This window comes from Brienomyrus brachyistius, chromosome 21 (genome assembly GCF_023856365.1).
Source record: "Brienomyrus brachyistius isolate T26 chromosome 21, BBRACH_0.4, whole genome shotgun sequence".
NCBI classification, from domain to species: Eukaryota; Metazoa; Chordata; class Actinopteri; order Osteoglossiformes; family Mormyridae; genus Brienomyrus; species Brienomyrus brachyistius.
In genome coordinates, this window is record NC_064553.1 from 9,026,817 (window position 1) to 9,053,450 (window position 26,634).

General features: G+C 44.2%; 4 protein-coding genes across 5 annotated transcripts; 2 read left to right on the forward strand and 2 right to left on the reverse strand.

Moving 5' to 3' along the window:
- The first annotated feature begins 846 nt into the window (after positions 1 to 846).
- On the forward strand, positions 847 to 3,909 carry gpank1 (G patch domain and ankyrin repeats 1). The gene is made up of 3 exons (XM_048988819.1): positions 847 to 997; positions 1,397 to 1,996; positions 2,582 to 3,909. The coding sequence occupies exons 2-3, from the start codon at positions 1,458 to 1,460 to the stop codon at positions 3,027 to 3,029; spliced, it is 987 nt and encodes a 328-aa protein (XP_048844776.1). The 5' UTR covers positions 847 to 997; positions 1,397 to 1,457; the 3' UTR covers positions 3,030 to 3,909.
- On the reverse strand, positions 3,580 to 7,303 carry plaat1 (phospholipase A and acyltransferase 1). 2 transcript variants are annotated; one of them, XM_048988822.1, is made up of 4 exons: positions 6,902 to 7,303; positions 5,182 to 5,320; positions 4,578 to 4,846; positions 3,580 to 4,491 (listed from the first exon to the last, which is right to left on the reverse strand). In XM_048988822.1, exons 2-4 carry the CDS (start codon positions 5,318 to 5,320, stop codon positions 4,390 to 4,392), a joined length of 510 nt encoding a protein of 169 aa, XP_048844779.1. In that variant the 5' UTR covers positions 6,902 to 7,303; the 3' UTR covers positions 3,580 to 4,389. The 2 variants fall into 2 exon arrangements, with proteins under 2 accessions (XP_048844779.1, XP_048844778.1); XM_048988821.1 differs by lacking the exon at positions 6,902 to 7,303 and adding an exon at positions 6,238 to 6,287.
- Positions 7,304 to 8,343: 1,040 nt separating this feature from the next.
- LOC125716468 (E3 SUMO-protein ligase ZBED1-like) lies at positions 8,344 to 12,185 on the forward strand. Its single transcript, XM_048988773.1, has 3 exons — positions 8,344 to 8,503; positions 8,712 to 11,010; positions 11,192 to 12,185. The coding sequence occupies exons 2-3, from the start codon at positions 8,861 to 8,863 to the stop codon at positions 11,853 to 11,855; spliced, it is 2,814 nt and encodes a 937-aa protein (XP_048844730.1). The 5' UTR covers positions 8,344 to 8,503; positions 8,712 to 8,860; the 3' UTR covers positions 11,856 to 12,185.
- Positions 12,186 to 13,033: 848 nt separating this feature from the next.
- On the reverse strand, positions 13,034 to 25,864 carry LOC125716471 (guanine nucleotide-binding protein subunit beta-4). Its single transcript, XM_048988777.1, has 10 exons — positions 25,659 to 25,864; positions 20,958 to 21,056; positions 19,871 to 19,909; positions 19,478 to 19,584; positions 19,013 to 19,076; positions 18,487 to 18,649; positions 17,754 to 17,820; positions 17,445 to 17,646; positions 16,951 to 17,167; positions 13,034 to 16,795 (listed from the first exon to the last, which is right to left on the reverse strand). Exons 2-10 carry the CDS (start codon positions 21,012 to 21,014, stop codon positions 16,689 to 16,691), a joined length of 1,023 nt encoding a protein of 340 aa, XP_048844734.1. The 5' UTR covers positions 21,015 to 21,056; positions 25,659 to 25,864; the 3' UTR covers positions 13,034 to 16,688.
- Between the last annotated feature and the right edge of the window lie 770 nt (positions 25,865 to 26,634).

Below are 26,634 nucleotides of genomic sequence, written 5' to 3' on the forward strand. Positions count from 1 at the left end.
GGAAGTAATAGATTTTCGGACTGGAAGGTGAAGGTTTGGCGAAGAAACACTTTAGGTTTTTAAGTAATTCAGTTTTAAGCTTTCCTTTAGTACTCAGAAGATATGCAGAGTTAGACTACAAAGTCAGGTATAGAATTTAAAAAAAGGGTTTCTCACTGAAATTTTAATTTTCTTCTAATAATTTGAGGATATATTTAACGGCCGATTCAGTCAGGCAGCACTGCATTATACTCCAGTCTAGAAAGGAAGATGTCCTGTCCAGGAAACTGTAACGTGTCAGCGGTGCCGGTGCATATGGGGGCGCGTCCCGCATCAGCCCGCGGCATTAAACGCTATTTTTAGTGTTAGCGTTGCAGGTGATAATCTATCAGTTTGTGGTGTTCAGTTTCAGTTTTCATTTAAAAATGAAAATGTCCCATACAGACTGATTCACCTACATTAATGTTTATAAGGCATTGGTACTTCAATGACGTAGTTGCTGACGGCTTAGAAACTAAGATCCACATGCAGACCAACAGACAATGAAAGCATTTTACCTGGCTGGCGACTTTCGTTAATGTCTTCAGCATGGACCATAAATGCTAATGCTAATCAGTTTACTAACATATCCAAACCGTGTCCATATACTGTAGTCCTATAGGTAGAAGGTAAAGCACAGCGTTTCTAAAATAACTTTCCCAGGGTGCCTGTCATGCTCTCCCGCTGTTCATCGGTTTGCCTGTCCTTTAAAACCCTCCACCAGATCCCCTCATTGTTCTCTCCACCACTGATCGAGCACAACATGCGAGGGATGTTAATCCACTCCTTTTCCCTGTTGATATCTCACAAATATATTCCTCTCCTCCATCCTATAGTGATGAGGCCTCACTGTCGCCTGCATTTTGTCCTCCGATACTGTTGGTGGCAGTAATGCGCGCTGTCGGACTCTGTGAATGAAATGAAAAGGGATGATGAAGATGGTAAGCAGATCATGGTGGTGTTCTTCGGTATGGAGAAGGTAATTAATCGCAATTTCGGCTCTTGAAAATGGAGAAATGTTGCTTATATTTTGAAATCAGCTTGATGGGGAGCGGATAAAGAAGAAGTTGGAAACCGAGACTCATATGTAGGCTACTTCGTCTAGGCATGTGCCCCCGCTATTTATAAAAACTTCAAAACGATGTTTAGCGTTGTCAGTCATTTAACTCATTTTAAAAACTGGAAGGTGTTGCCCTACACCCATCTTTTTTATCTACAAGTATTAGTTTGAAAGGATTGCTCGATGAGATAGATATGTAGTTTTGGTGGCGCTTTATGCATTTGTTGGCAGCTGTGGTTACTGTATTGTATGTGAGTTTTTTTAGTTGACAATGGGCTAATATTTAGTTTCTAACAGCGTTTTCTCCTTTGCTTTCAGATGGCTTGTGCGGCTAGTTTTGTAGTATGAAGTGGGACAGTGTGTTCGTACCCGTTCGGCCATGATCGCCTTCACTCGGGCGCAGGAGCCGTATAGCGCGTGGCCCACGGGCAACAGTGTGAAGAAGCCGGCGGACAAGGGGCATGCACTAACCGGGGAAGAGGCTAAAGGGTTTTACCAGAGCCTGATAGAGGAAGGCGGGGATGGAGAGACCGGGAGCAGCAGCAGCACGGGAAACGCGCCCAGGAGGAGAGTAAGAAGACGGCATCCGCAAGCCGCTACTCCCTCCGAGAGGGATGGGCACCGGCTGCTGAGATGCGCCCAGGAGGGAGATCTGGCGGGGCTCAAGGAGCAACTGGAAAAGAAGGGATGCAATGTCAACTTCTGCGATGCCTATTACTGGACCGCCATCATGTGCGCCAGCTATGCTGGGCACCTAGACGCCGTGAGGTACCTCCTCCGCAAGGGGGCGGCCTGGGTGGGAGTGGTGGACACCCAGGGTCGGGACGCCCGGGATCTGGCCGATCAGGCTGGCCACACAGACGTGGTGCGGGAGCTGGACACGTTTCAGTCCCAGGAAGACAGGCAGAGGACAGACAGGTCAGTCACAGGCATAAAACATGGGGAATTTGTTAATATTGTTTTTAACATAAGCTGTCTTCTACAGGATGACATTTATACAGCTTATTACATAAATGCCATATGTGAAAATTTCCTGCTTGACATTTTGTGCCATCTTTACAATATGCCAGGGTACTGATACCCTTAGAGGTGTAAAGGACTGGTACAGTAATCATGTGGTCGTTAATCGATAAATTAATTAGGCAATTAGGATAGGTGGATCATTTGATTTAGGGGTTGCCAACTTTCTAATGCTCGTGGGTCAGTTTACATCATACAAAAGTTTCAGAGAGTGGTAATACGGGTGGCTGGGGGGTGGGGATTGGTGGAGGTTGTATTTGCTCAGTGGGGTTGCACAATGTGTACAGGACAAGTATTGTGTTGTTGTGGATCAATGTGAGACACAGCATTTTATTTATCAATGTGGGGTGATCCAATAACCTCTACCCTCAGACTTGGGAATCCCTAGTTTAATGGATGGGTGGGTGCATGGATTCAGTTGGTGTCCAAGCAGTGCAGCTGATTGGTTAATAAGTGTGGGTGGGTGTGTCTGCCTGTCTGCAGTGCCCCGCCCCCAGACCCCCGCTGGTGCTCGGAGTGTGGTACCCAGTACAGCGAGAGCGAGGACCGGCATTGCAGCTCCACCCTGCACCAGTTCAGCCTGCGCCGGCCACCCCCCACCCCCCACTACTGTCTGCCCCCCACCAACGCCGGCTTTCGCATGATGCTCCGGGGCGGATGGGAGCCAGGGGCCGGACTCGGGCCCTGGGGGACCGGCCCCAAGCGGCCCGTCCGCACTGTGCTGAAGAGGGACCAGGCGGGCCTGGGGTATGGCCCGACCCCTCGGGCCAGGGTGACGCATTTTGAGGCTGGGGACACACAGGCCGTGCAGCAGGTCCCTTGCAGGGGCCGCACTGAGCGGGAGGCCACACTGAGCCGCAGGGCCGAGAGGAAGAAAAAGGAGAAAGACAAGAACTGGGAGAGAGACTTCAGAACTTACTGTAACCTTTGACCTCTGTCTTTTGCTAATGCAAGGCTGTGTCTCTGTGGTACTGCTGTGTTTTCATTTGTTTTATATAAGGTTTTCATTTGCTTTATATAAGGTTTTCATTTGCTTTATATAAGGTTTTCATTTGCTTTATATAAGGTGCTCTGCTAGAAGTGTTGGTTATGTTTAGCAACTTGAAGTTCAGATTTCTCAATCTATAATGAGAATTTAGATTTATAATGGCATATATCTTTGTCTGTTTTTATAATGCATGGGAATATGCAGCAGGCAGGTTAACAGCGATGTTTGCAGAAACCCCTAACAGCATAGTCACAGAGAGGATGGTGTGTATTAGTCAAAGTGCTCTAGTGGTGTAATTAAGTACTAGTACAGAATGAAAACTTCAGGAGCTCATTCTGAGTAAAACTAACGCTGGTTACCAATATCGGTGCTAATTAATAACATGAAGTTGCTAACTTGTACTGACCAATTTTAAAATCACTTCCACAACAGAGAACACAGGTTAGCGCCACTGATCGAGCGTTTTCTGTCATCCACAAAGAGACACATCAGGTTTCATTCGAGATGTGCTTTATTTCTATTGCTTTACAGCTAAAGTACAGATACATTTTTAAAAATACGAGGTATGTTTGTTGTCATGCAATTTCAAATTTCTGGGAAATTAAATTTCAGATAATACATATTTAAACCACAATTTCATATCACTTCTCAAACTCCTGGCAGATGTAATCTTTTTTGACTGAGTGCATTAATCTAATGATGCAAAATTCATTTTACAAAAAAAATCACCTATCTGAAGATGCTGTTTCTTTTCTATGAAGTATTTTTAAGTGGATTTTGTATTTGATTTCTTATGATTAACAAGGTAGAAGTGGAACTATAATCTGTAATTGGTTTTATTGATATATGTACAGTTCACACAACAACGAGATGGTCACCTCACCACTCCCCGAGAGACTCTCCAATACTGCAGTTTAAAATGTGATATTAAAAGTATGATCACACAGCTGAATGAGCAACGCAAAAATTTACTGAGACTGCGGTCTCAGTCTTTCAGCTGCAACTGTGAGCCCAGGTCCTTCACCAATACACCACCTTCTGGCCGGAGATTCCCCCATTTTAAACATACTTCCCCTTTTGTAGATTTCAGAATGACTTCTTGGATTTAACGGCAGCATAGAGCAGTGTTTCTCAAACCGGTCTTCAAGGTGGACTCCAGTGTGGCTGTCTGGGAGGAAACACAAACGTGGACTGTCTGAGGGTCCCTGAGGACCGGATTGAGAGAGACTGCCATAGAAAAATGCTGGGAGCCATACGATGAGCCAGGCCAGTGGGGTGGGCGGGGCATTGGCCAGGGGGCGTGTCAGGAAGGCCTGCTTCTTGAACGGGCGTTGATGAGCCCCAGCATGGAGAGGGTACTGGCAGCGGCAGTCACCAAGCTGATTGCGCCGATTGCTCGTGAAGCCTGGCAAAATCAGAAATATGTACTTACACACTGGGGCATTAGCTGTTTGATACAGGGAAGAAAGTGGCAGACTGAATAGCAATTACCTGCTCAGACACTCCCTCCCCATAGCGAAGCAAAGTAACAAAGTGCTCGCAGTTACTGCCCAGCAGGTCATATGACACCACCCGGCCAATGAGCATCTGCGCTCGGTCGATGATCTCAGTAATGGGCAAAGGGGTGTGGTTGTCATCGTACTTGTTGTTCACGCGGTACGTGTCGCTCCCTATGACCTCCTTCAGCAGCTGCATGCGGACGACAGCCTTGCGGCTAAACACGGACTTGACACTGGACATGGCCGCTGCCTGGCTCTCCTCTGATGGGGAGAAGATCGAGCGCTTTAGGCTGAAATGCATGCTGGGACAGCTCATGGGAATTTTGCTTACACAAAAATATTGAGGGCAGAAAGAAAAATGGTAGGTTCAGAAAGAGGAGGTGGGTCCAAGCTAGAGGTGGGACCAACCAATCAGATGTATTGGTCCCACCTCTTCTAGTTGCTTGCACCCACCTCCGCTACAATCTGATTGGTTATCTCTCTGAACCAATCATTTTTTGTTCTGCCCTCAGAACATTTTTGTATAAGTATAACTCCCATGAGTGTTGGGACAGTGGACATGAATGACAAAGGGCAATCAGCTTAATGGTACTGACCCACTGGTGTTAGGTTGATGATGTAACCATCACCTAGGTATAGAGCCCAGTGCTGATAGGCTGGTCTGAAGATCTCGATGAGGTCACCGGGCTGGGGGCTACCAGGGGGGTTTAAGGGGTCAGGGTCATTAGAGGCCATCTGAAGGAGAGAGACAGCAAGAAATAAGAGTAGACTTATTTCGCGACTGCAGTATATTCCTGATTCCGTAGATTTGCATGAAGTTCAGACATCTATTTATAACAAATAAGAAAACAATTTGTGTATTCTGAAGGGATTCGGTCTCTGTTATTCCCTTGAATACACCCTTGCAAAGGATGAAGACTTAGGCAGAAAACAAAGTTGCTGCTTAATAACTGTACCCTCAAATTTGACAAATCTAAAAACCTGGGTTTATTGCAGGGCAAACATTTCCATAGTGTTCCCAGAAGTGTATTTATATTCGTCCTACTTTCTGGGAATATTCTGGATATAACAGTGGAAGGTGCTAATAATGCCCCAGTGTACTTGGTTAATGATTTGAATATAGACAGCAAGTTTTGATCAAGAGAAAGTCAGGAAGAGAATTGATGTTTCGTCTGGAAAATTCACTCGTAAAAAATTTGCTTATAAAAAATTTGCTTGTTGGGGAGGGACTTCAGGGGTATAAAGGGCGGTGAAGAAGTATGCTGGTTTTGTATCTGAGCTGCCTTTCGATATATATGCCTATACATCATTTTGCTGTTCATAATTTTGCTGAAACTGAGACTTTGTAAGTGGATTCCTTACAACGGTATAATAATGTTCCCAGGTACCTGAATCGACTTATGAGCATAATGATATAGCTTGTTACAGGAAGGTCACAAAGTATGCATGCAGTTGCTCAAACAAGCACATAAGCGCAAGACCTAACATAGAAAATGTCTAGTGTAAGTCTAGCAAGTTGGCAGACTTCCACTAAACAAGAGGAACGAACAGCCTATAATAATTTTTTTAAAGAGCAATGCCAACGTCACACGACATGAGAAACTTCTGCCAAGCTCATGTGGATAGCGTCTGTCAGAAATCTCTAGACATACCGCAGCAAAACTGCTGGTCTTCATTCCCGTCACACCAGGAGTGTGTATAAATAAATGGACAGTCCCGCCTGTGCCAGTTTCACATTCCTGACCCTGCCTCTCAATCTTAAAGAGAACGCAGTATCACCAGCAGTCCCCAGAAAGCCACATGTCACCATGGGTTCCTGGTGCAGTCTGGACCTGAACAAATACAGGATCCAGCAGGTCTCCGATCACTTCAAGGTTCTCGAGGAGGCCATTGCCTGGATAACAATCCCATCCACGTGATAATGACTCAGGATTAAGCTCAAATGGCAAAAGATTTAGGGGTTAAGCTGGATCTCATGTGGCAGGTCACATTATTTATTATAGATCACTGGAGATTCTGCCCAGGGAAATGGCTGACAGTTAGCTGATCACATAGCAAATCATTTCCTGAGCCTTTCTGCCTCATCCCTCATATTCAACGTATGCCTGTATCAAAATCAGTGCTAAAAAAATGTAAACGCATCTCCCACTTTGGTGGATAGAGGGATGCTCATTAAAGCTATATTGGGCACCTAGAGCATTTATACTCTTACACCACATCAAGGTATTCCGATCAAAGCTTGACAGTTTCATAGGACATAACTTTTAAATGGATCCCAAACTCTTTCTTGACCGCAAGCTTAAACAGGGAACTCACCTTGTCAATCAGTCCGTTTCACGTTTTTCCTTCTGTGCTCCAACTCGTATATCTGGTACCACATTCTGCGACGGCAAGAAAACAGTAGAAGAGATGCGAGAAGCCACCACTACTCTGCCTGACATCTGAATCCCTTTTAGGATTTTTTAGGATGTTACGGGATACTGTTCTACATTTAACTGAAATACTCTCAGTTTCAACCTACAATACATGCCAATGATCATTTCTGCTGATTTTGACGCCTGGTTGTTTCCTGTTAGATTAGAAAGTCACATGTTAAGTCACCTGACTGGCTTTGAAGTGAATCATGGGAGCTTTTTTTGTCAGTTTTGTATTTCCCCCCCCCCCTTTAAACAGGGCAGCAGGAACAAACTTCTTGTGTTTGGGATTCACAGTGCCAGAGAGTGCTGGAGTGCACTGACACAATGCTTATAGACAATACAGATACACGCATCCACAATAGCAGCCACAGAATGCAGAGAGGGCCAGAGTAACAGCCACTTCCTGTATGACTACTGTGAACTTTGGGAGCTACAGTATGCCTGTGTGTTAAAGTTCTGTTGCCTTAAACTCACCAGATACCGAAATATAGAACTGCATTCTCCCTGTGTAAGTTAACAACATATGAAAGAGAATGATCGTTCTATTAATGGTTGTATCTTGAATAAACTTGAACTCCCGGTTGCATGAACTATGCAAAAAAACTACAAACTATTTCCTCCTTGATAATAAAAGTATTCTGCTTCCGATCAATTTCTTTGTGCATAGATAAATGTAGAAAAATACATATAGAATGAAGAATTTGTCTTGTACTTCGATATTTCAGAGGTATACACTTAACTGCATTTGCAGTGCAGTGGACTTAACACAGGCTACATATAAACAGCATATTTTTAAACATTGTTGAATTTTCAAAGTGGGGGGAAAAATGTAAAATGAGGCCATCTGCCGGTCTTAAATGGTACTGCAACAAATCAATATTTCGATGATTCAGTTTGAATCGTTATATAATGATTAATTGCAGTTAATCGAGAAAGAGGTATGTGGTACACACACTGTAGAAACAGTGTGAAACCATCAATTTAAAAATCAATTTCTTAGACTGCGTTAACGCACCGTTGTGTGAGAATATAATGAACAAAGATTTAGAGTATTTATTCCTCGTGTTATCAGTTTGAAATGTCGTGTATTCGATCTTGGTGGTTTTATTTTTTTATATAGAAGAAAAGGAAGAACAACAAGATAGAAGAACAAAATAATAATTTCATGTATTCCATCCGGAAGAAGTAACATTTTTCATATTCTATTTAGAGTAGCAGCTCAAGACCGATACATAGCACGCGGCTTCTCTTCCGGGTGTTGTCTTTGGAAACGAGCCAATAGGATAGGAGGCCCCTCGTTTGTCATCGATCACGTGATTCTCAAAATACTGTACGATGCAAGAAATATGATTACTTTCCATTTGCTACAAAGTTTCCCTGCGTGCGTTTGTTAACAGAGAAACTGATGGCGACCGCCCACAGAAAATAATATCCTGCATGTCTGCTGTAGAACTTCTGCAAACTTATTGATTTGTAAACAGTGATGGAACAAGCGGAAAACGTGCGTCTCCATGGGCATGAGCAGGAACTGACACATTCTCTTTACTTTTATTTTTGATAGAATAGAATAGCGTTATTACCGCAAATTATTCATTTTTATGCTGATATTTAAGAATGACTTGAACGCCTGGGAGTAGGGGAGCCAATGACCAGCGCGTGCGGAAGATATGCCGTACAACTTTTATTTCTTTTCTTATTGATCTGCACAGATTCACCCACCACCATCTGCGCTGCGAAATCGATTGCAACTACGTTCCGAATAAATCTTTAGAAAGATTCCACAAAGAACAGCATGCCCAGCCAGTAACAGGACGGAATACCAGACAGTCGCAGTGCAGTGAAGTTCCCGTTACACCGGATGCAAAAGCGCAAGAGCGTCGATCCTCACTCGCGAGATCCCATAATTCACATCTGCATCCTAAGGAGGCTGATGGAGGGTGAAGGCGGAGACCTGCTGTTACTAGGTTCATTTAGTTTTAAAAAAATGCCAGACGGCTCAAAGGATAAAAGTATTGTAATATGCAATATTTGTGCCGCCGAATTCAAGTATCACAGGAGCACGACTTCGTTATCTTATCACTTGAAAGCGAAACATGCCCGTGCAGAAACGGATAAGCCGAATGAGTACGCTGTTAAGCAAGAGGAAGGCAAGGGATTATTGCCTGGTTCGTTTAGCTTTAAAAAAGCACCAGACGGCTCTGATGATAAAGGTGTCGTTATTTGTAATCTCTGTGCCGCCGAATTCGAATACGGCTGGAATATTACTTCGTTAACCTGTCATTTGGAAACGAAACATGCCGGTGGAGAAACGGACAGGTGGAGGGACGGTGCGATTAAGGAGGAAGGCGAGGACACGTTGTTGCTGGGTTCATTTAGTTTTACAAATTTCCCAGACTGCTCAGAGGATAAGAACACTGTAATTAGCAATATTTGTGCTGCCGAGTTCAAGTGCGACTGGGACACGCCTTCGCTATCCTGTCACTTGGAAACGAAACGTGCCGCTGCGGGGACGGAGACAGACAGGCCGGGGGACAGTGTGCTTCGGGGGGAGAACGTCGAGGAAACACTGTTGCTCGGTTCATTTCGTTTTAAAAAATTGCCAGACGGTTCAGATGATAAAGGCGTCGTGATCTGCAATATTTGCGATGCCGAATTCAAGTACCGCAAAAGCACCACTTCGCTGTCGTACCACTTAAAAGCAAGACATGCTCCATCAGAAACGGACAGATCCGGCGACAGTTTGCGTCGAGGGAGGAGAGGCAAAGAGACATTACTGCGTGGTTCGTTCAGTTTTAAAAAAATGCCAGATGGGTCAAAGGACAAAAGTATTGTAATATGCAATATTTGTGCAGCCGAATTTAAATACCACAGAAGCACAACTTCGTTATCCTATCATTTGAAAGCAAAACATGCTGGTGGAGAAACGAGCGGTAATGTGCGGTGGGAGAGGAGAGGCAAAGAGAGATTGGTACGCGGTTCGTACCATTTTAAAAAATCGCCTGATGGCACAGAGGACAAAAATATTGCAATTTGCAATATTTGTGCGGCTGAATTCAAATATCCTAGGAGCACTGCTTCATTGTACTATCACTTGAAAGTAAAACACGCTGGTGCAGAAACGGGCAGGTCGGGTGACAGTGCGTGGCAGGGCACGTTTCATGAATACATGACAAGTCAGCCCGTGTCCTGTGCTAAGGCAGAAGCATTAACGGATGCAATATCGAGATGGATCGCTTGTGACTGTAGACCTGTGAGCATTGTGGAGGATGAAGGCTTTCTTAATACGATTAGACTGGCCATCTCCGACGTTGCGTACACGCTGCCGTCACGTGAGACTATCGCTTCGCGGATTGAAGATTTATACGCGAATGAGAAATCAAGCAAACTGGAGCAACTTAGAACTGCAAAGGCGGTGGCATTAACGGGTGATCGCTGGGCGTCCGTTAGAAACCATGACTACCTCAGTGTAACGGCTCACTTCGTGGACAGTTCGTGGGCGTTACATTCATTTCCAGTAGGAGTAATACACGTGGATGAGAGTTTTGCGGAAGGTTGTGCTAAAAAGATTTCTGACATCACATCACAGTGGGAAATCAGTGGGAAAATATCAACGTTTGGCAATATGGGGGGTTTGGCCAGTCTCATCCCCTACGAGCACATGCCATGCATTGCGCACAGTATACAGTGCTCCATCGTAACTGCATTTCGTGACTGCGGCGTTCAGAGTGTGCTGGAAAAATGTAGGAAGTTGGTTGGACATTTCAAAGACAGTCTGGCTAATGCCGCTGACCTAAGAAGGCAGCAGGGTGAGATGGGACAGCAAGAAGAAACGCTCGTTCTGGATATGCCCACGCGATGGCGCTCCACTTTGTCAATGATTACACAGCTGCTACGGAACAAGGATGCTCTGGAAGCAACTATGGCCCCCCGAGAAAACTCTCCAGAAATGCTGACTGATGGTGAATTTGGCAAAATTGAGATGCTGAAAAAACTTCTTGAACCTTGCAAGTAAGTTTGAATGTTATAACCAATATTATTAATGCTGACAGTACCTTAAAAATCTAGTGAGTGTTTTTTTTCAGTTTGAATTTAGGACTGTAATTGTATTTCATACATTAATTACATTTCAGTTGCATATGGCAATTTTTAGGTATCTCGTGCACATTAAAATGTTGTACTTACATTGCAGGTATGTGGCAGAGCTTCTTGGTGGAGAAGGGTATGTGTCCTGTTCAGTGGTCTTGCCTGCCCTTTGTCATCTGCTCCACGTGATGAAGGTGTCAGATGATGATCCCAACTATGTAATCAGATTTAAGGAAAGCTTCACTGCTGACATGTCAAGGACAAGAGACACCCTCAACTTACCTTGGCTGAAGATAGCAACAGCACTTGACCCTCGATTCAAAGACTTGAAATGCCTCCCAAGGTCGGAGCGGGAGGAGGTTTGGGTGAGCATACGGGAAGGACTGCAGAAGACAACTCCCCAGACACCACCTAAGAGGAAACGATACCTCCTGGTTTATGGATCTGACTCCGAGGATGACACGGATGAAGTTGCTGGCACGTCTTTGCATCGTTACAGAGCGGAGCCTATCATTCCGGTGGAGGACTGTCCGTTGCAGTGGTGGGCAAAGCATTCAGGGGCCTATGAAGATTTGTCACATCTTGCCCGAAAATACTTGGCATCACCTGCTTCAGCTGTTCCTAGTGAGACGCTTTTCTCACTGTCAGGCCATAGTCTGCAGGAGAAAAGGGCCGTATTGGCTTCTGAGAGTGTTGACAGGTTTGTCTGTCTAAGCAACTGGCTCGGTGAAAAGAAATCACCTATCAGCCTTATTTTTGGGAAGGTATGATTTGTTACACGTATTGGACTATCATCGAACTGTTAAACCTTTGGGCAGTTTTTCCAATTTCATAATGGGCAGTTTCATCTTAGTCCAACAGGAGTCTTGGTTAATGGTTATTGATTACTTCATTTCATTTAAATTGTGACATTGTTTTCAGGTATGAAACGGACCTTTTGTGATTGCCAAGTACGTTTTAGATATTTTTGTTCTGAGTGTCTGTTGGTGGACGTTGTGGATGCTCACATCATGGCTGTTTTTCACCCGTGCAACATTTTTCTTTTTTTTTTGTGACTTCTGTTTTAAATGGATAAGCGGAGGATAATGGATGGATGGATGGATGGATGGATGTTTTAAATACATTTCTGTACTGGATAAGTGGACTGCAAAAATCTTGTTTTAGATCTTGCAACATGATTGTATATCCAATCAAGTGCCAAGGTATGGAATTAATTCTAAAAAACTGATAGCCCTAAAAGGATCAGTGATGACGAGATGTTTCATGCCTCCATTTCCATCACCAGAAGAATTAAGTTTCTACCACTAAGCTGAAATGATACACTGCATGTCTTATTCAGGGTTGTGGGAGTGGGTCTGAAGTCTATGGGTGCAAGGCAGGGAGGAACCCAAGTGTGCCCTGTGATGGCTTGGCACCCATCACAGGGCACACTCACACAAAGGCATTTTGTGAACTATTAATTAACTTCAGCGTGTGTTGGGGCTGGTGGGGTACCTGGAGGAAGCCCCATGATCACATAGGGAGAACATCCAAACTCCAGTCATGGAACCCTGGTCCCAGAGGTGTGAGGTAACAGTGCTGACCACTGAACTGAGTCCAGCTGGCCATTGAAACTATGCCGATATATTCAAAGCAGGTTGTGCTTCTGCCGCAGATCCATCGCTGCCTCATTGCATTTTCCCTCAGCTTTTACATACCAGACCATCAGCTACTGCTGTTACAGGAGTATTACCACAGCAACAGCAATTTGCACGTGACCTAAAGCCCCACATTTAACCTATAAAAATAAAGTGTTTTTAAAATTGGTCTCTACCCCCCCCCCCCCAATCAACGTCAAACTGAACACGCGGCCAGAATCTCGAGCAGAATTATAATGGGTCACCGTGAGACTGGAACTCAGCCCAGGCTATGAGGCCCCATCAGCTCGTACTACATAACGACTCCAAAGTCTTGGTTAAAAGCATTTTATTGGTTACAATATCAATTCATAGCAACATACAGTATCACTGACCCACTGTACAAATACAAAATAAACTGGTGTGAAGACAAAAAAAAATAAAAAATCATAGCAAGTGATTATAAACTGACAACAGCATTGTAAGAACTCATGGCACCAAGTCCCTGGATTTGACTGGCTCAAATATAAAAATAAATAAAAGGAAAGAAAGAAAGAAAAACATAAAAGCAAAAAAAAAAAAAAAGGATTATTACTAAAGGTCAATGTGTTTTGTGAAGGGGAAGAAAGTAATTACATAAAGCCAGAAATGGGACAAAATGTAAATCTTCCTTTCACTCGCCAGGGCCCTCCCCCCCTCCAAAAAAAAAAAAAAAAAAAAAAAAATCACATGACATCTAAAAACTTACTTGGGCCACATTGCAGGGTCAATGCTGCCTGGAGCTGAAGTTCTATGACAGCATGTTAGAGTGTGTGTGTGTGTGTGTGTATACATATACACACACACACACACACACACACACAAAGAAATCAAAAGGGGAGAACACAGGAAAGTTAAAGAAAATTGGTGCCCCAGCTCCTAGCAAGACATTCAATTTAAATTCAATTTAAAACCATTAATTCTCCTTAAAGCCTAACACTGTTGCATTGGACGCAGAACTCTTCAATGACAGACAGCCGGTTTCATTCAAAAAGCAAAAGCATCTTCTCATTGGAACTACTGCTTACCAAAAGCATTCCTTGCTTGGGGAGAACCTTTCATTGGCACCTACAACAACGTCATTATCTGGAGCTTGTTCGGCGTTTGCCGATTTAATATAGTTATGGTAAAATGCCCTCTGTCCATGTCTATATGGTCACTGTCCGCCAATCGCAAGTTACTTACACAACCAGCCACAAATCAATGAAGCGAATGCAAACCGGCAGGTGTGGAACACCAAAATATCTGATGTATACGGGGGTAGGGGGGGTTTAAAAAAGGATAGCGAAGAGTGAGCAGTGTTGTGACCAGGCACGTTGTTTGGTTAGACACCACGCAAGAGCCAGCAAGTAACCTCCACGCTACACCTCCATCAGACATTGTGGCACTTTTCTACGCGGAGACGAAAGGGACCCGCAGACTGAGTCGCTGCTGATAGATACCACATCACAGAAAAAAAATAAAATACTTTCAGCACAGAACTGTCAAACGCGAGCCACTGACATCCTCTGTGGAATGCCATATTCTGCTTTCAGAAATATTTGTTAGAAGCAGAATGGGCAGTACAGCTAAAACTAATCTCAAGTGAATTACTAAGACTGTAAAGACTTGTGTGTAATCAATAAATACAATAAATTTGTCCTGACTGCAGCGAACAATCTAACACAAGATACTAACATATCAAAATGGCCCAAAACTTCTTTGCCACAAGCCAACTACTTACTTCTGGGCAAATATGGTTTTCTTGTATAATCCTCTCACTCTCCATTTCTTTAGTGTTTGACAGTTCAATACCTCACCCCAGGTCAATCTGAACACTTAAATCTTATATGGCACAATTAACACCGTGGCTCCCTAGCACCAACATATACTGTGGACTTGCTGTTAATACAATGGCAGGGGCTGTATTTGAGCAAGGGAAATCTCTTCTGGGGGTGGGTGGGATAGTTTACATGGCCTGTCAGCTTCGATGGCTCGTTCAAAAAAAAAAAAAAAAAAAAAAAAAAAAAAAACTTTGCCAAGACTGTTACCTGCAGCTTCACAGATGACCAGCAGAGGGCAGAGTCGTGCGAGGATCAGGTAGGCTATAAGCCTGAGGTGGTGAACTGAGCACACAGCAGATGGCGTGGGAACCTCATATTAAGGCAGAGTGTGGTTTCGAGCGATTATGTCACAAACTAGACAGACGCAGACTCCGAAAGGCATGTACATTTAAGTGAGTCGGGACTGTCTGTAAACACACACAACGTATAGAGAGCGGCATTAACACTGGAGTACAAGTATACAGAGTACACATATATATGGTTTACCAAAGTCAAGGCTTGTGTATGTGTGAGTGTGCCGTGTAATGTGTGCAATTCTGCCCAGGTCTAGCAGCGACACCACTGGTCTGGAATTCAGGCTGTTAAAGGCAATTAAGGCGGTGTCTCTTGCAAGGCCTTACAACAGGAGCCTGCGTCTGAAACAGGGGTCCCCCAGTTAGCGATGCCTTCTCTGCTGCACCCATCTGCTTCTACCAGAGGCGGCCTGCTGTATGCAGGCCTGCACACAAGGTCTTAAGGCAGTGTCTCTAGCAAGGCCTTACAACAGGAGCCTGTGTCTGAAACAGGGGTCCTCCAGTTAGCAATGCCTTCTCTGCTGTACCTGCCTGCTTATGCCGGAGACGGCCTGCTGTACGCAGTATGCAGGCCTGCACACAAGGCCACGCTTAGGACATGCATTTTCATAGGTGGTGGGGGTCAAACGTGTACGGTCCCTCCACAGGCTGGCACACTTCCCCAAATAGTGCCTTCCATCTTCTGCTCTAATTTGGTGTGAATTATTGCCATGTCCGGTCATAAAAAAAAATAATTAAAATGCATATGGCTGTGAGCCCCAGGCTGCCCCCGCTACTCGCCTCCCCAAGGAGTCCCCCCCCAAGAGAGGTTAGTGTATCTAGTGCATTATGGGTATTTTCATCTCTCAAGCTACAATATGCCCTTTTGGGGGGAGGGGGGGGTGGCAGTCATAGCCTTGGGTGTTTTTTGGTGATTCTCAGCCAGACACCAGACTGACATAGATATCATTAAGGGGGGGGGGACGGACGGCAAACCTCCAGCTATAGAAGCTTTATTGCATAAAACACTGATGATTTTTCCTTCTGAATGCAACATCTGCATGACATGACCTTCAACCGCGGCCGAAGCCATGAGGTCTCCGCCCGGCACTGCGGACATAGTGGCATTTTGAGACAAGGGGATGGGCAATACTGGAATACAGATGGAATACGAAACAAGTGAGGAAGAGGGGAGGGAAAAAAATCCAACAGCGTCAGTTTAACACAAAAATTAACAAGAAAATTACTGAGAAGCATCTCCCTGGGAACAGGTCTAACAACCACAGTGCACCATTGCAGGTCAAGTGAAAACAGTTTCTTTTTTGTGGAAATGTTCACTAAATATAATATTAATACTGATATTAATATTATATTTCCACGTGTATCGCCGCAACATTAGTATGTTTGCATGTTTTATAATGCATATGAATGTCAGATGGTTGGCATTGGCTAGTACTGAATACATTACGCACACTGAAAATGGAGAGAGATAAATGAACTAGACGACAGGGATTCCGCACAATGCCTCTGCACTCTACGCGCATATATACATGGGGTATATATGCCGATACGATGCAGTACGTGTCATACAATGAGCGGCTGAATAACAATGTTAAACTTGTCCCTGCAAAAAAAAAAATACAAAAAAAAATACAACTCAATGGGGTCTTTCTGAAGATCACCTCTTCAGCTGACTGGACTACATACTGAAAGCTTTGTGTCATACAGGAGTACAAAAAAAAAGTTCACCTGGACAGGTAGAAAGAATGTGACACACAGCTGTGGCCCGGAGCAGTGACCTCTGACCCCCCCTCCCCAACCCTCCCGCCCCCAATCCCTCACCGTCGGTCCTGTTAATTCCAGATTCTGAGGAAACTGTCCCAAGAGCCGGTGGCAACAGCCATTCCGTCATCCGTTACCCCTAAACAGCTAACACGGTTATCGTGACCGGCCAGGACACCTAGAGGGCAAGAAGGCAGCCATCAGATAAAGACATTTTAGGAGGAAAAGGAGTTTACAATCAACAGCCACCTCATTGGTTTAAAAAAACGCCTACTGTCCAAGGTGAGGATGAAGAACTGGACCCGGAAACCCCCCCTCCCTGGTGATACTGACCTGCACGCTCTCCTTTCAGCGTGTCCCAGACGTTGCAGTTGAAGTCGTCGTATCCGGCCAGCAGGAGGCGCCCGCTCTTGGAGAAGGCCACCGAGGTGATGCCGCAGATGATGTTGTCGTGGGAGTACATCATGAGCTCCTGGTCCGCGCGGAGGTCGAACAGCCTGCAGGTGGCGTCATCCGAGCCCGTGGCAAAGGCATTCCCGTTGGGGAAAAACTAAGGAAGGAGCCCGAGGTGAAAGGTTCTTCAGAAACGGCACTATGCCCTCACTTAATCCAAAGACCTTCTCCAACCTACCGGTGTAACTTGTTTTCACACAGATAAGCCATGGTGTCAGGGCCCTAATACAGAGGCTGCGGCCACTATTTCCAGTTCAGGCTAATCATACCCCCACTCCACATGATTATGTGGGACTGGGTGTGACGACAGACTGGCATGAATCCTATGGCGTGGACTATGCCCACACCCCCATCCCATCTTCCGGCATACTCACGGATACCGCGTTGATGTCGGACACGTGGCCGATGAATGACTGTCTGCACATGCCGTCCCGGATGTCCCACAGCTTGGCGGAGGCATCACAGGCACCCGACACGAAGGTCTTAAAGTCAGGGCTCAGGGACAGGCTCATGACGTCTCCGCTGTGGCCCGTGAAGGTGGTCGACTGCTGGCCCGTCTCGATGTCCCACAATGCACTGCGGGGGGACACAACGCAGTAGGTCGTCATCAAGGCACAGTAAGCCACCAGTCTCCTCTTATGAAACATAAACTGGCCCCCCTTGCGGGAAGTGCCCAGACTTACCAGGTGGTGTCTCCAGAGCTGGTAACTATCTGATTGTCATCCAGAAAACGGCAGCAAGACAGATATCCTGAAAATGCACAAGTCATGTTACTTGCACATAAACACTAAAAATTACAACAGGATATATGGTAAGTATGCACTACTTCTCAGTGGAAAAAAGTACTTCATTTCAAAAGGTATAATTAGGAAAGTCATTAAATTCTCTATGATTATCTTTCGGGGCACTGATCTGCGGGAAAAAAAAACACAAATTTTTATTTTTCCTGCATCAGTTTTGGAAGCTCCAGCTGCTCCAGTGCTGGTGATCATCCACTCAAAGCCGTAGCTGAACGTCCCATTCACATCCTGCGAAGACCATTTACAATGTGCCAACCCCTATAATTTAATTACAATATCGCTAATGCGCTTATGGATTTGCCACTGATACATTTCCTTAATGCCGCTTAAGTCTCATCATGGCAGGAAGCGACACCCATCTGGCATCTAAACCAGGCTGATCTGAACGAGTGTCTAATACATTACAGCTCGTACGGATCAGCCAATCACATCACATCCATCAGACGTAGAAACCTGGTCCAAACATGTGTGATAAATTTACTTAAAGGCTGTGCAGATTACAGAACTTTTCTTGCTGCAGTGCAAAAAGAATACATTGATTCGACTAGATGAACTAATAAGCACCATCGTCTGGGGCAGACTTCCATCAGAACTGAAGACGGCCGCTGCACGTTACCTGTGTGCCCTGGAAGCTCCCGCGTGACTCTCACGTTGCCCTCCCGCGTCTTCAGGCTGTAGATGGAGCAGATATTGTCCAGGCCCCCGCAGGCCACGTAGTTTCCGGAAGGCGCGTAGGCACACGTCATCACCCAGGAGGAGCGCAGCGGGATGGCGTGCACCTAGAGGACAAGCAGCAGGCTGGGTTGGTCAGCTGGACTCTGGAGGGAGGCCCTTGCACCCGAGGCCTGGCGAAAACTGAATTCAGAAACCAGTGCCTTTCCTCGAAAGTGTGTAAAAGTACAACCCCCTGAGTGGATGTTGCCCAATGCATCAAGACCCCTCCAACCTGGTCCCAAATTCTACACCTAGGGGTCCAGTTAATATTCAGGGCTACACACTTCATAATTTTCTTAGCTAATGAAGCCTTCTTTCCCATGTATGGAGATTATAATCAGACTGAAGAGAGCTGCAGAATCTGTCCAAAACCAGTACTGCTGTCGCTACTGTGGAGTACGTCAAACTGTGCCGAGTGGTACTCCTACCTTATTCGTCGTGTAGCTGTCCCAGATAATCAGTTTTCCGTCCTGAGAGGCACTGACAAGAAGCCTGAGGGTTTGACAGACACACAAACACATTTCACATGGAGCATTTCAGTTCACATGAGAAACACTGAATATACCAGGTACAAGACACTGGTGCCATGTAATGAAATTTTTTGTAACATGGGGCGGGGTTTCAGTTGAGTTTAACAGACGAGACAAGGTTAATATCAAGGCTTGGACTGCAGGCCTTTCCGAGAACCCATCCAGTTATCTGAGAGGCCTTCATATCCTCTTCAAGTGTGTTTTTGGAATGGTCTGCTTTCAGCTATTTGTGGAATGGAAAATAGTAGTCTGCGTGTAATGAGGTATCATTTGTTAACCTATTTGTAGCATTGTTAACATCCAATCCAATGAGCTTGAAGGTGCAAGTCCAAGATCAGACCATAAGTCACCCGACATACTGACCTGGAGTCAGAGCCCCAGTGCATGGCGTAGATTTTGGCCAGGTGACCTCGAAGGGTGCGTCTTGTCCGCATCTGAATCCTCCCAACGGAGTCCAGACCGGCGGTGATCTGCATGGAGGAGACACAAAGCTTTGGTAAAACCACACTCCACATGCGAGGGGGGCATCCTTCCCAATCAATAATTAATTCAAATTTAGCCATTCCTTCGAGACGCCTCTTTGGCCAGTACATGCCTTTAAATATTTCAGCATGCTCTAAGTGTAGTCGTGTCACAGGAGCCCGCCAGTGCAGGGTGGTCCTGCACCCCACAGCTGTGCCAATGCTCAAGCATCGGCGACTGCAGATCCCATCAAATCCCCAGGCAAAGAAAGTAAGTTCCAAGGCCCCCACATACCTGAGAGAGGGTGGAATCGCTGCAAGCTTTCCGCGCATCCTGGAGAAGGAGGGAAATGGGTCAAGCATGCAAGTGCCACCAAAAATGACAAATGTTCAAAGCCTTTATTTTAACAGACCAAGTGTCAAGTTCTCAAAAGAGAGTAATTCAGTCATATTTCAATTCTGCATATGGGTAATATGCAGCAATGCATGTAACTAGCTCATGGGAGTTTTACTTACACAAAAAAGTTCTGAAGGCAGAACAAAAAATGACTGGTTCTCTCTCTGAACTGATCAAATTGTAGAGGTGGTGAGATCAAGACTTGATTGGTCCGGCCTCCTCTACTTACTAGGACCCACCTCCTCTACAATCTGATTGGTTATCTCTCTGAACCAAACATTTTTCCTTCAGCTCTCACAACATTCTTGCGCAAGTAAAACTCCCACAAGTGTAATGACTAGCAGCAGTACAAAGGAAAACATCCTAGAGGAAGCATGTGAAGAGCAAGCAGTAGCGTATCAACAGATTTTTGTATTCTTGAATCCCAGAAAGGCATTAGGTAATAGCACTGGAAAACTGGCCATGTCAATGAACTACTCGGAAAAAATCCCGGATTACATAACCTCCAGCATTTATCTCCCAGCGAGAAAGTTCTCATTATTAGAGTCCAGAATTTCTCAGTTATCGCTTCTGATGTTCTGCAGCAGACCTGCCACATGCATCAGGGAGCCAACGGAGAAATGCAGACATGTCATGTTTGCCTTTACGAGGCCCGCAGCGCAGCCATCCGTGACGCACGATGAACTGCAGCTATGTTCATTTAATTAGAAGATGTCATTTGCCCTAGATAATCACATTTTGAAACAGAGCTCATTACCTACAAAACCAAAAACGGTTCGCATAGACATCGGTCAATAGAGCGATCGAAGTTCGTTTGTGGCCTGGAATGGATGCTACGGTGGGTGTTAGGCAATTCACTCAATGATAATGCAGACAGGTTATGGGTGGAGATGGTGTCAATGTTGCAACAGAACTAAATATCTGCAAGGCTCTTTGAAAGGGGGGGGGGGTGTCTATTTCACGGAACGTCCCCCCTACATCTTACTTTGATTTGGTTCCGCAGTTGCTCCGCCTCCTGTCGCAACTGTTCCAGTTCGCTCATTGTCCCTCTTCGGTTTTGATCAGTCCGCGAACCAGCTGACACCTGTGACGCCGAGAGGCCAATACTTCAGAGGAGAGGAAGGGGACAAGCAACAACATCCCACAGGAACAGAAACAATCCTGTTTGTCTGGCATTTTAACAAAGGGCAACAAAAAGCTTAGCTATTTATGACACGATACACAGCTCTTCATCCCTGTTCAAAACAAAACATATCAACAAGCCAGCTAATAGTTAATGTTCCATTCAGTCGCCATACTCGGAATCCTACTGTTCGATGCTCTCTGTATACAATGAAAATGTGACCATTCAAGACAATAAACTAAGTCACTTTCACTGCAAAAAAAAAAACAAAAAAACGAGGGATCAAGGCTGTGTTTTAGTCAGTTGTGTTTCAGATTAAGTGGGAAAAGAAGTACTTCCTTTAGCTTTAACAGTGGAGGAATGTACAGCATGTGACCTAAATTCAAGCGCTTGAGGGGGAGAAAGAGAGGCTAGTAGGTGGGGCATTCTTCTGCCAGACAAGTGCTTGCCAATATTAAAAGACATCGAGCACTACTGGAAATAACTCATGAGTTTGAGCGGGCATCTATAGACATTCTCTGCCTCTTCTGACGAGAGGGGCCGACTGACCTTCCCGCAGCATGCCAAAGCTGGGAGGGCACTGAGGTCGTCAGCCTGGGCCCAAAGGCATCTGGTGGGGGAGGGGGGGGGTGGGTGTTGAGGAATGTGTGGCAGTCCGCTCTCTGGCTTCCCAGTGACGCACGCCTCCCTATGGAGCCTGTCTGACATCAGCTGGTGGGCCCCGAGACTGAAGCAGGGTTTTCTCCTGCTTAACTGATTCCGAGCGGCAGCAAGCAGGGTCGAGCCCACAAGTTGACTAAAATCACCACTGCCGGCTTAAAGTTCATGGCCAACAACATTAATCAATCATCAACTGCCATATTTACTTAATTAGAATACACGTTTTACACCTCTGGACCTTTTAACAGAAGAATCTCAAATAACTGGGTAAATGAAAAAAACTTTCATCCATTGTAACTGTACATTTACAACAATCATAAAATCACCATTTCGGCAGATCTCAAATTACCTGAGGCCTGTTCCTCAAAAAAAAAAGTTAAAAAAAATAAAAAAAAATAAATAAATAAATAAATAAAAAATTACTGCATTTTCTCCATGTTCCCAAGACCAAACAAGCGCCTTGAAAAGTTGTGTATTCCACAAATCAGCCCCTAGCAGCTGCCATTACGGCATGTAATTTTTTCCCAGCCTGCTTTTTCCATGTCTTCTGCATGCCATCCCCACCCATCAAATTACAGTTTTAAATAAACGGGTCAAGTTCATATTAAAACCCTTCAGAAAAAAAAAAGAAAAATTATGCTCTAGTCAGTATTATTCAAACACACGTTTCACATTCTTAAACACTGGAAAGACGTTTGGTGAAGGCACTGGAAAACTGCCCATGTCAACGAAGATGCCGCGGAGATCAGATGGGAGGCTGTGACACGAGGAAGGGTAGCCTCTCCCAACACGGAGCTTTGTTCAGCATGAAGCTGTGCTGTTTGGCACAAGCCACCAGGAGCCACATGCTGTCAGATTCTACCATGACAAAAACGCGGTCAGGTCATACGGCCATAGCCTTGAGAAATGCGCAACCCAAATTCCCCAAGTAAACCATCAAGTATGATACATTTGTTTAAACAAAACAAAAAACAGCTCTAAATAAAAAGCATGAGCTAAGCAACAAAATAATCCACCCCCACAAAAAACATCCGGATCGGTCATATAGATGGACGGTTTACGGCAACTGCTTTGGTCAATAATTTGTAAATGAGTTAAGCGTGATCAATAATATCAAATTTCCGAGATGGTCAGCAATTGGTAAATTTATCAAGCTACAACCAAAATAGTAAACTACTATCATGCAGCCATCTATGGGTTATATAATAAGACACAAAATCCAAACATAAACGTGTTAACCAGTAATTCCCCATCAGTGCCCAAAACTGAACATCTTCAGGTGCTTAGACATGGATACAGCAGTAGGATGCTACTTGTCATTTCCATTTACAGTCTAAAAGCAAGCCATCCTAACAGGTCCATTCATGACAGACGTTGCGCCCCACCACCTAGTAACACTGTACTCCTCCTTGTTCTCCCGGGGTGGGGTGGGGTGGGGGGGGTGGGTTGGGTGTGACCTTCCACAAATGGGTCATGCTGTTTTTGTTCCTTTCTGTTGAGGCTTCAGAGCTGTGATGCCCTTTGCTTTAAGCACCACTGCGAAAACAGGAAGCGAGTCAAACCCCCCCCCCCCCCCCCCCGCATCTGAGAGAAAGACAGCAAAACCAAATCGTTCACTGCAATCTGCCTGCACCCCTCACACCTGTGCCACACCTCTAGGAGGAATCAGAATATGGGTTTGAGAGAAGGGGTGCATCCTCGAAAAGCTGCCAGACAGTCAAACTGATTCAAAGGTGCATGTTAAAATGTGAAATCCTGAATATGCTATATAATTGAAATAAGTCAATAAAACAAACTGCAGACAAGTACACCTAGAGCTCACAACAGAGGGCAGCACAAACCTCAGAGTGACAAGACTGAAAAATCCAACACACTCATTTACTCTAAGAACAGAGCTGGTCCTGGAACAGTCTAATGACACCTCACCTTCAGATGAAGAGTCACGTGAGATGAAATTACAGCAGTCAACTATTTAGCTTAATCACTATTTATTATGTTTATCCTTATTTCGTTAATGTTGGGGAAATGCTACACAACTTGATCCAGTAGGGAATCAATCAAGGGTATGATATTAGAGTTGTAAGGGATGACCAAAGAGCTTAACATTGTTTTACAAAAATAGTTCAAAAACCCCAATAGTATATATTTAAGCTTTCTATTAAGTCTGCACTTCTATTCATCTACCAATATTCCATCTACGTCGAGTATGTGATATGTGATGCTGGAACGAAAATGGATTTAAATTCAGTTTGTGTTATTTTAAAAAATGCGTTGCTCATTAGCATTAAGACAATTTTCATATTCTGTTTATTTGTAGGTTTGGAACATACACAAAAAAATAAAAATAAAATCATTCCAAAAATCCCAGTCAGTGGGACAAAAATAATGTAAGACAACACTAATCCATTAAATTCTTAGATCACTCATACACACCTATGGTAAGACCATACCATTTGCATTTCATCATATCAGTTAGCAACCAGAAACAAGTTTTTTTTTTTTAAAAAAAAAAAAACCCTTAAACATCCTGTACAGCTGGGACATTCCAATAAAGATAGACACATCACCTCATTCCCTTGTGAAACTATGTGGCACCTATACAAATGTCCTCATATTTATCAAGAAACCTTCCTTGAAGGCACATGTCCATAAATTACTCACTGTTGGAGCCCACGCAATTTAACTTCGGTTGTTCCATAGTACTTTCTGTTCAACACCTCACTATCCCAGAGCCTACTTATGCAATAATTAATCTCGGACTCACCTTTTCGGCTTCCCTTTCCAATTTACAGTGAATAATTGCCAATTTCACATTTAATAAAAAGTTTATATATATAAAGCCTTACTGTAAACATTAAACTTATTTCTTATTTGTTTATTACTTTCGCCAGTTCATCCCATGGATGCAGGTCTAATGATGAAACACGTCTTGGACACTGAAACGTCGTGATTTGCATCATGCCGAATTAACGGTTAATGGCAAAGACAGGTGAACATATTTGGGGTAACAGTGGACAACTAATCGACCTGTACAAAGCAGTACATTACAATGAACTGTGTAGCGTGACCCGTTAATGATACTGCTTTTCGAGTTTCCAAAAAGATTTTGCAATTAAAAGACCGTTAATGACAGCAAGCAAACTGCTATTAAAAGCTTTGCTCTTATCGAAATCCAAGGTGGACTTGAGACGGGAAGGAAAATTACCTCGTGGTGCGTATAACAGGGAATTTCAATAAGATTTGCCTACCAAAAATAACATATCTAACATATCTGAACAATATAATTAACAATTTAACGCATATCGGGGATCCTACTTAATGTCACTAGAGTAATGTGGCAAATTGGGTAAATTGCAAAATGATACTTGAAGTTGTCAGCAACCTTGAAAGTCGTGTTATGATGAGCAGTGTTGACTAACTAGTGCGCCTGACTAGTCTACTTCATTAATTGCTCTGACTTATGCACTTGAGTACCTACTAGTAGGCTACGTGCTAATACCCACAGCAACAGACTGAACCACTTAGTTTACCGTCTGAGAAGACAGACAGCTCTGTTTGAACTCTTTTAAGTCTAACTAGCGCACAAAATGATCACAATATTAAGACATCGAGCAGCACCAAAGAGAAATACGAAGCTACGATAACTCCACCAGCCACCAAATCGGTTAGTTTTCTGCGAACGATTAAGCTAGTTTACTTAGCTAATGTTGCCTGCAAGGCAACGTTACGGCCAGATGTTTCCGAAAACTTCTCCCACAAAAACGTTACATTTGCCCATAGTAACGCAGCAGATATTATCGTGAACATCGTCGATACAATGCAGGCAATAAACAAGTAAAATCTCGAATAATATCAAGATACGACGAAGAAACACATTAGCTAGCTACCTAGCAAGATACGTACCTGCACTGCGCTTTGGACAGTCCCCTTTCTCTGCTTCTCCCGCTTGTAGATTATATATCCACTTTCAAATTCTACACATGGTCCGCGAAAAAGAAAATTGAAAAAATATACCGCAGGAGATATTATGAGGGAAACTTGCAGGTTAACAGGTGCTGCCAGCAAACTAAGAGGACTTGACTTAGTCTTCGCCCGAAATCACCACACCCATACAAAAACTGGGAACATGGCAACAGTTTGTACCAGGGGTGTCATACCCAGCATGACTTTTTACCAGAATAACACTTTGTTCTTTAAACTAAGTGTTGATTTACGAACACAAAAGCTGGAATAGACACGTGTGCTCGTATCATTTTTTTAATTGTCTTTGTAACAGAAGGTACAATAATTCCTCTTAAACAAATTTATTTAACCTACTTGTGTACATGGTATAGTCTGTCAGCCGCCTCATCGAAACGAAAGCAAACAGGAAAACAGGAAACGTACGTAATAGCAGCTTAATACAAATTACAGTGCTTGCATGTTGAGACGTATTGCGTTTTTTATAAAAAAAGTATATCATTTGATTAGCATTTAAAATGTTTGTTTTCAAGAAACACCGAAAATAATAGTATTATTTCGCAATCATACACACCTACAGAGTAATGGAACATCCTAACAGTGTTGCCCTAGCATCAACAACGAAAATGATTTAAAGGGGACGACCGTCGGCTTATATCCTTAGGTTATTTGTCAGTGAATGTCGATGTAAATGTCACATTTTGTTGAATTCAAACAGGGTAAATCACCCTGTTCCTGTTGGGTCGGGAGGAAGGGTGGTTGTTGGAGCCTATCCTAGGCATCATAGAGCACAAGACTGGTGTGCACCCTGGGCGGGATTTCAGTCCATCACAGAGCACAATGGCACACACACACATGCACTCTGAAATGTCTGTGCAGCATGGGAAGCACATGTAAATTCCACTCACTCAAGGGGGGT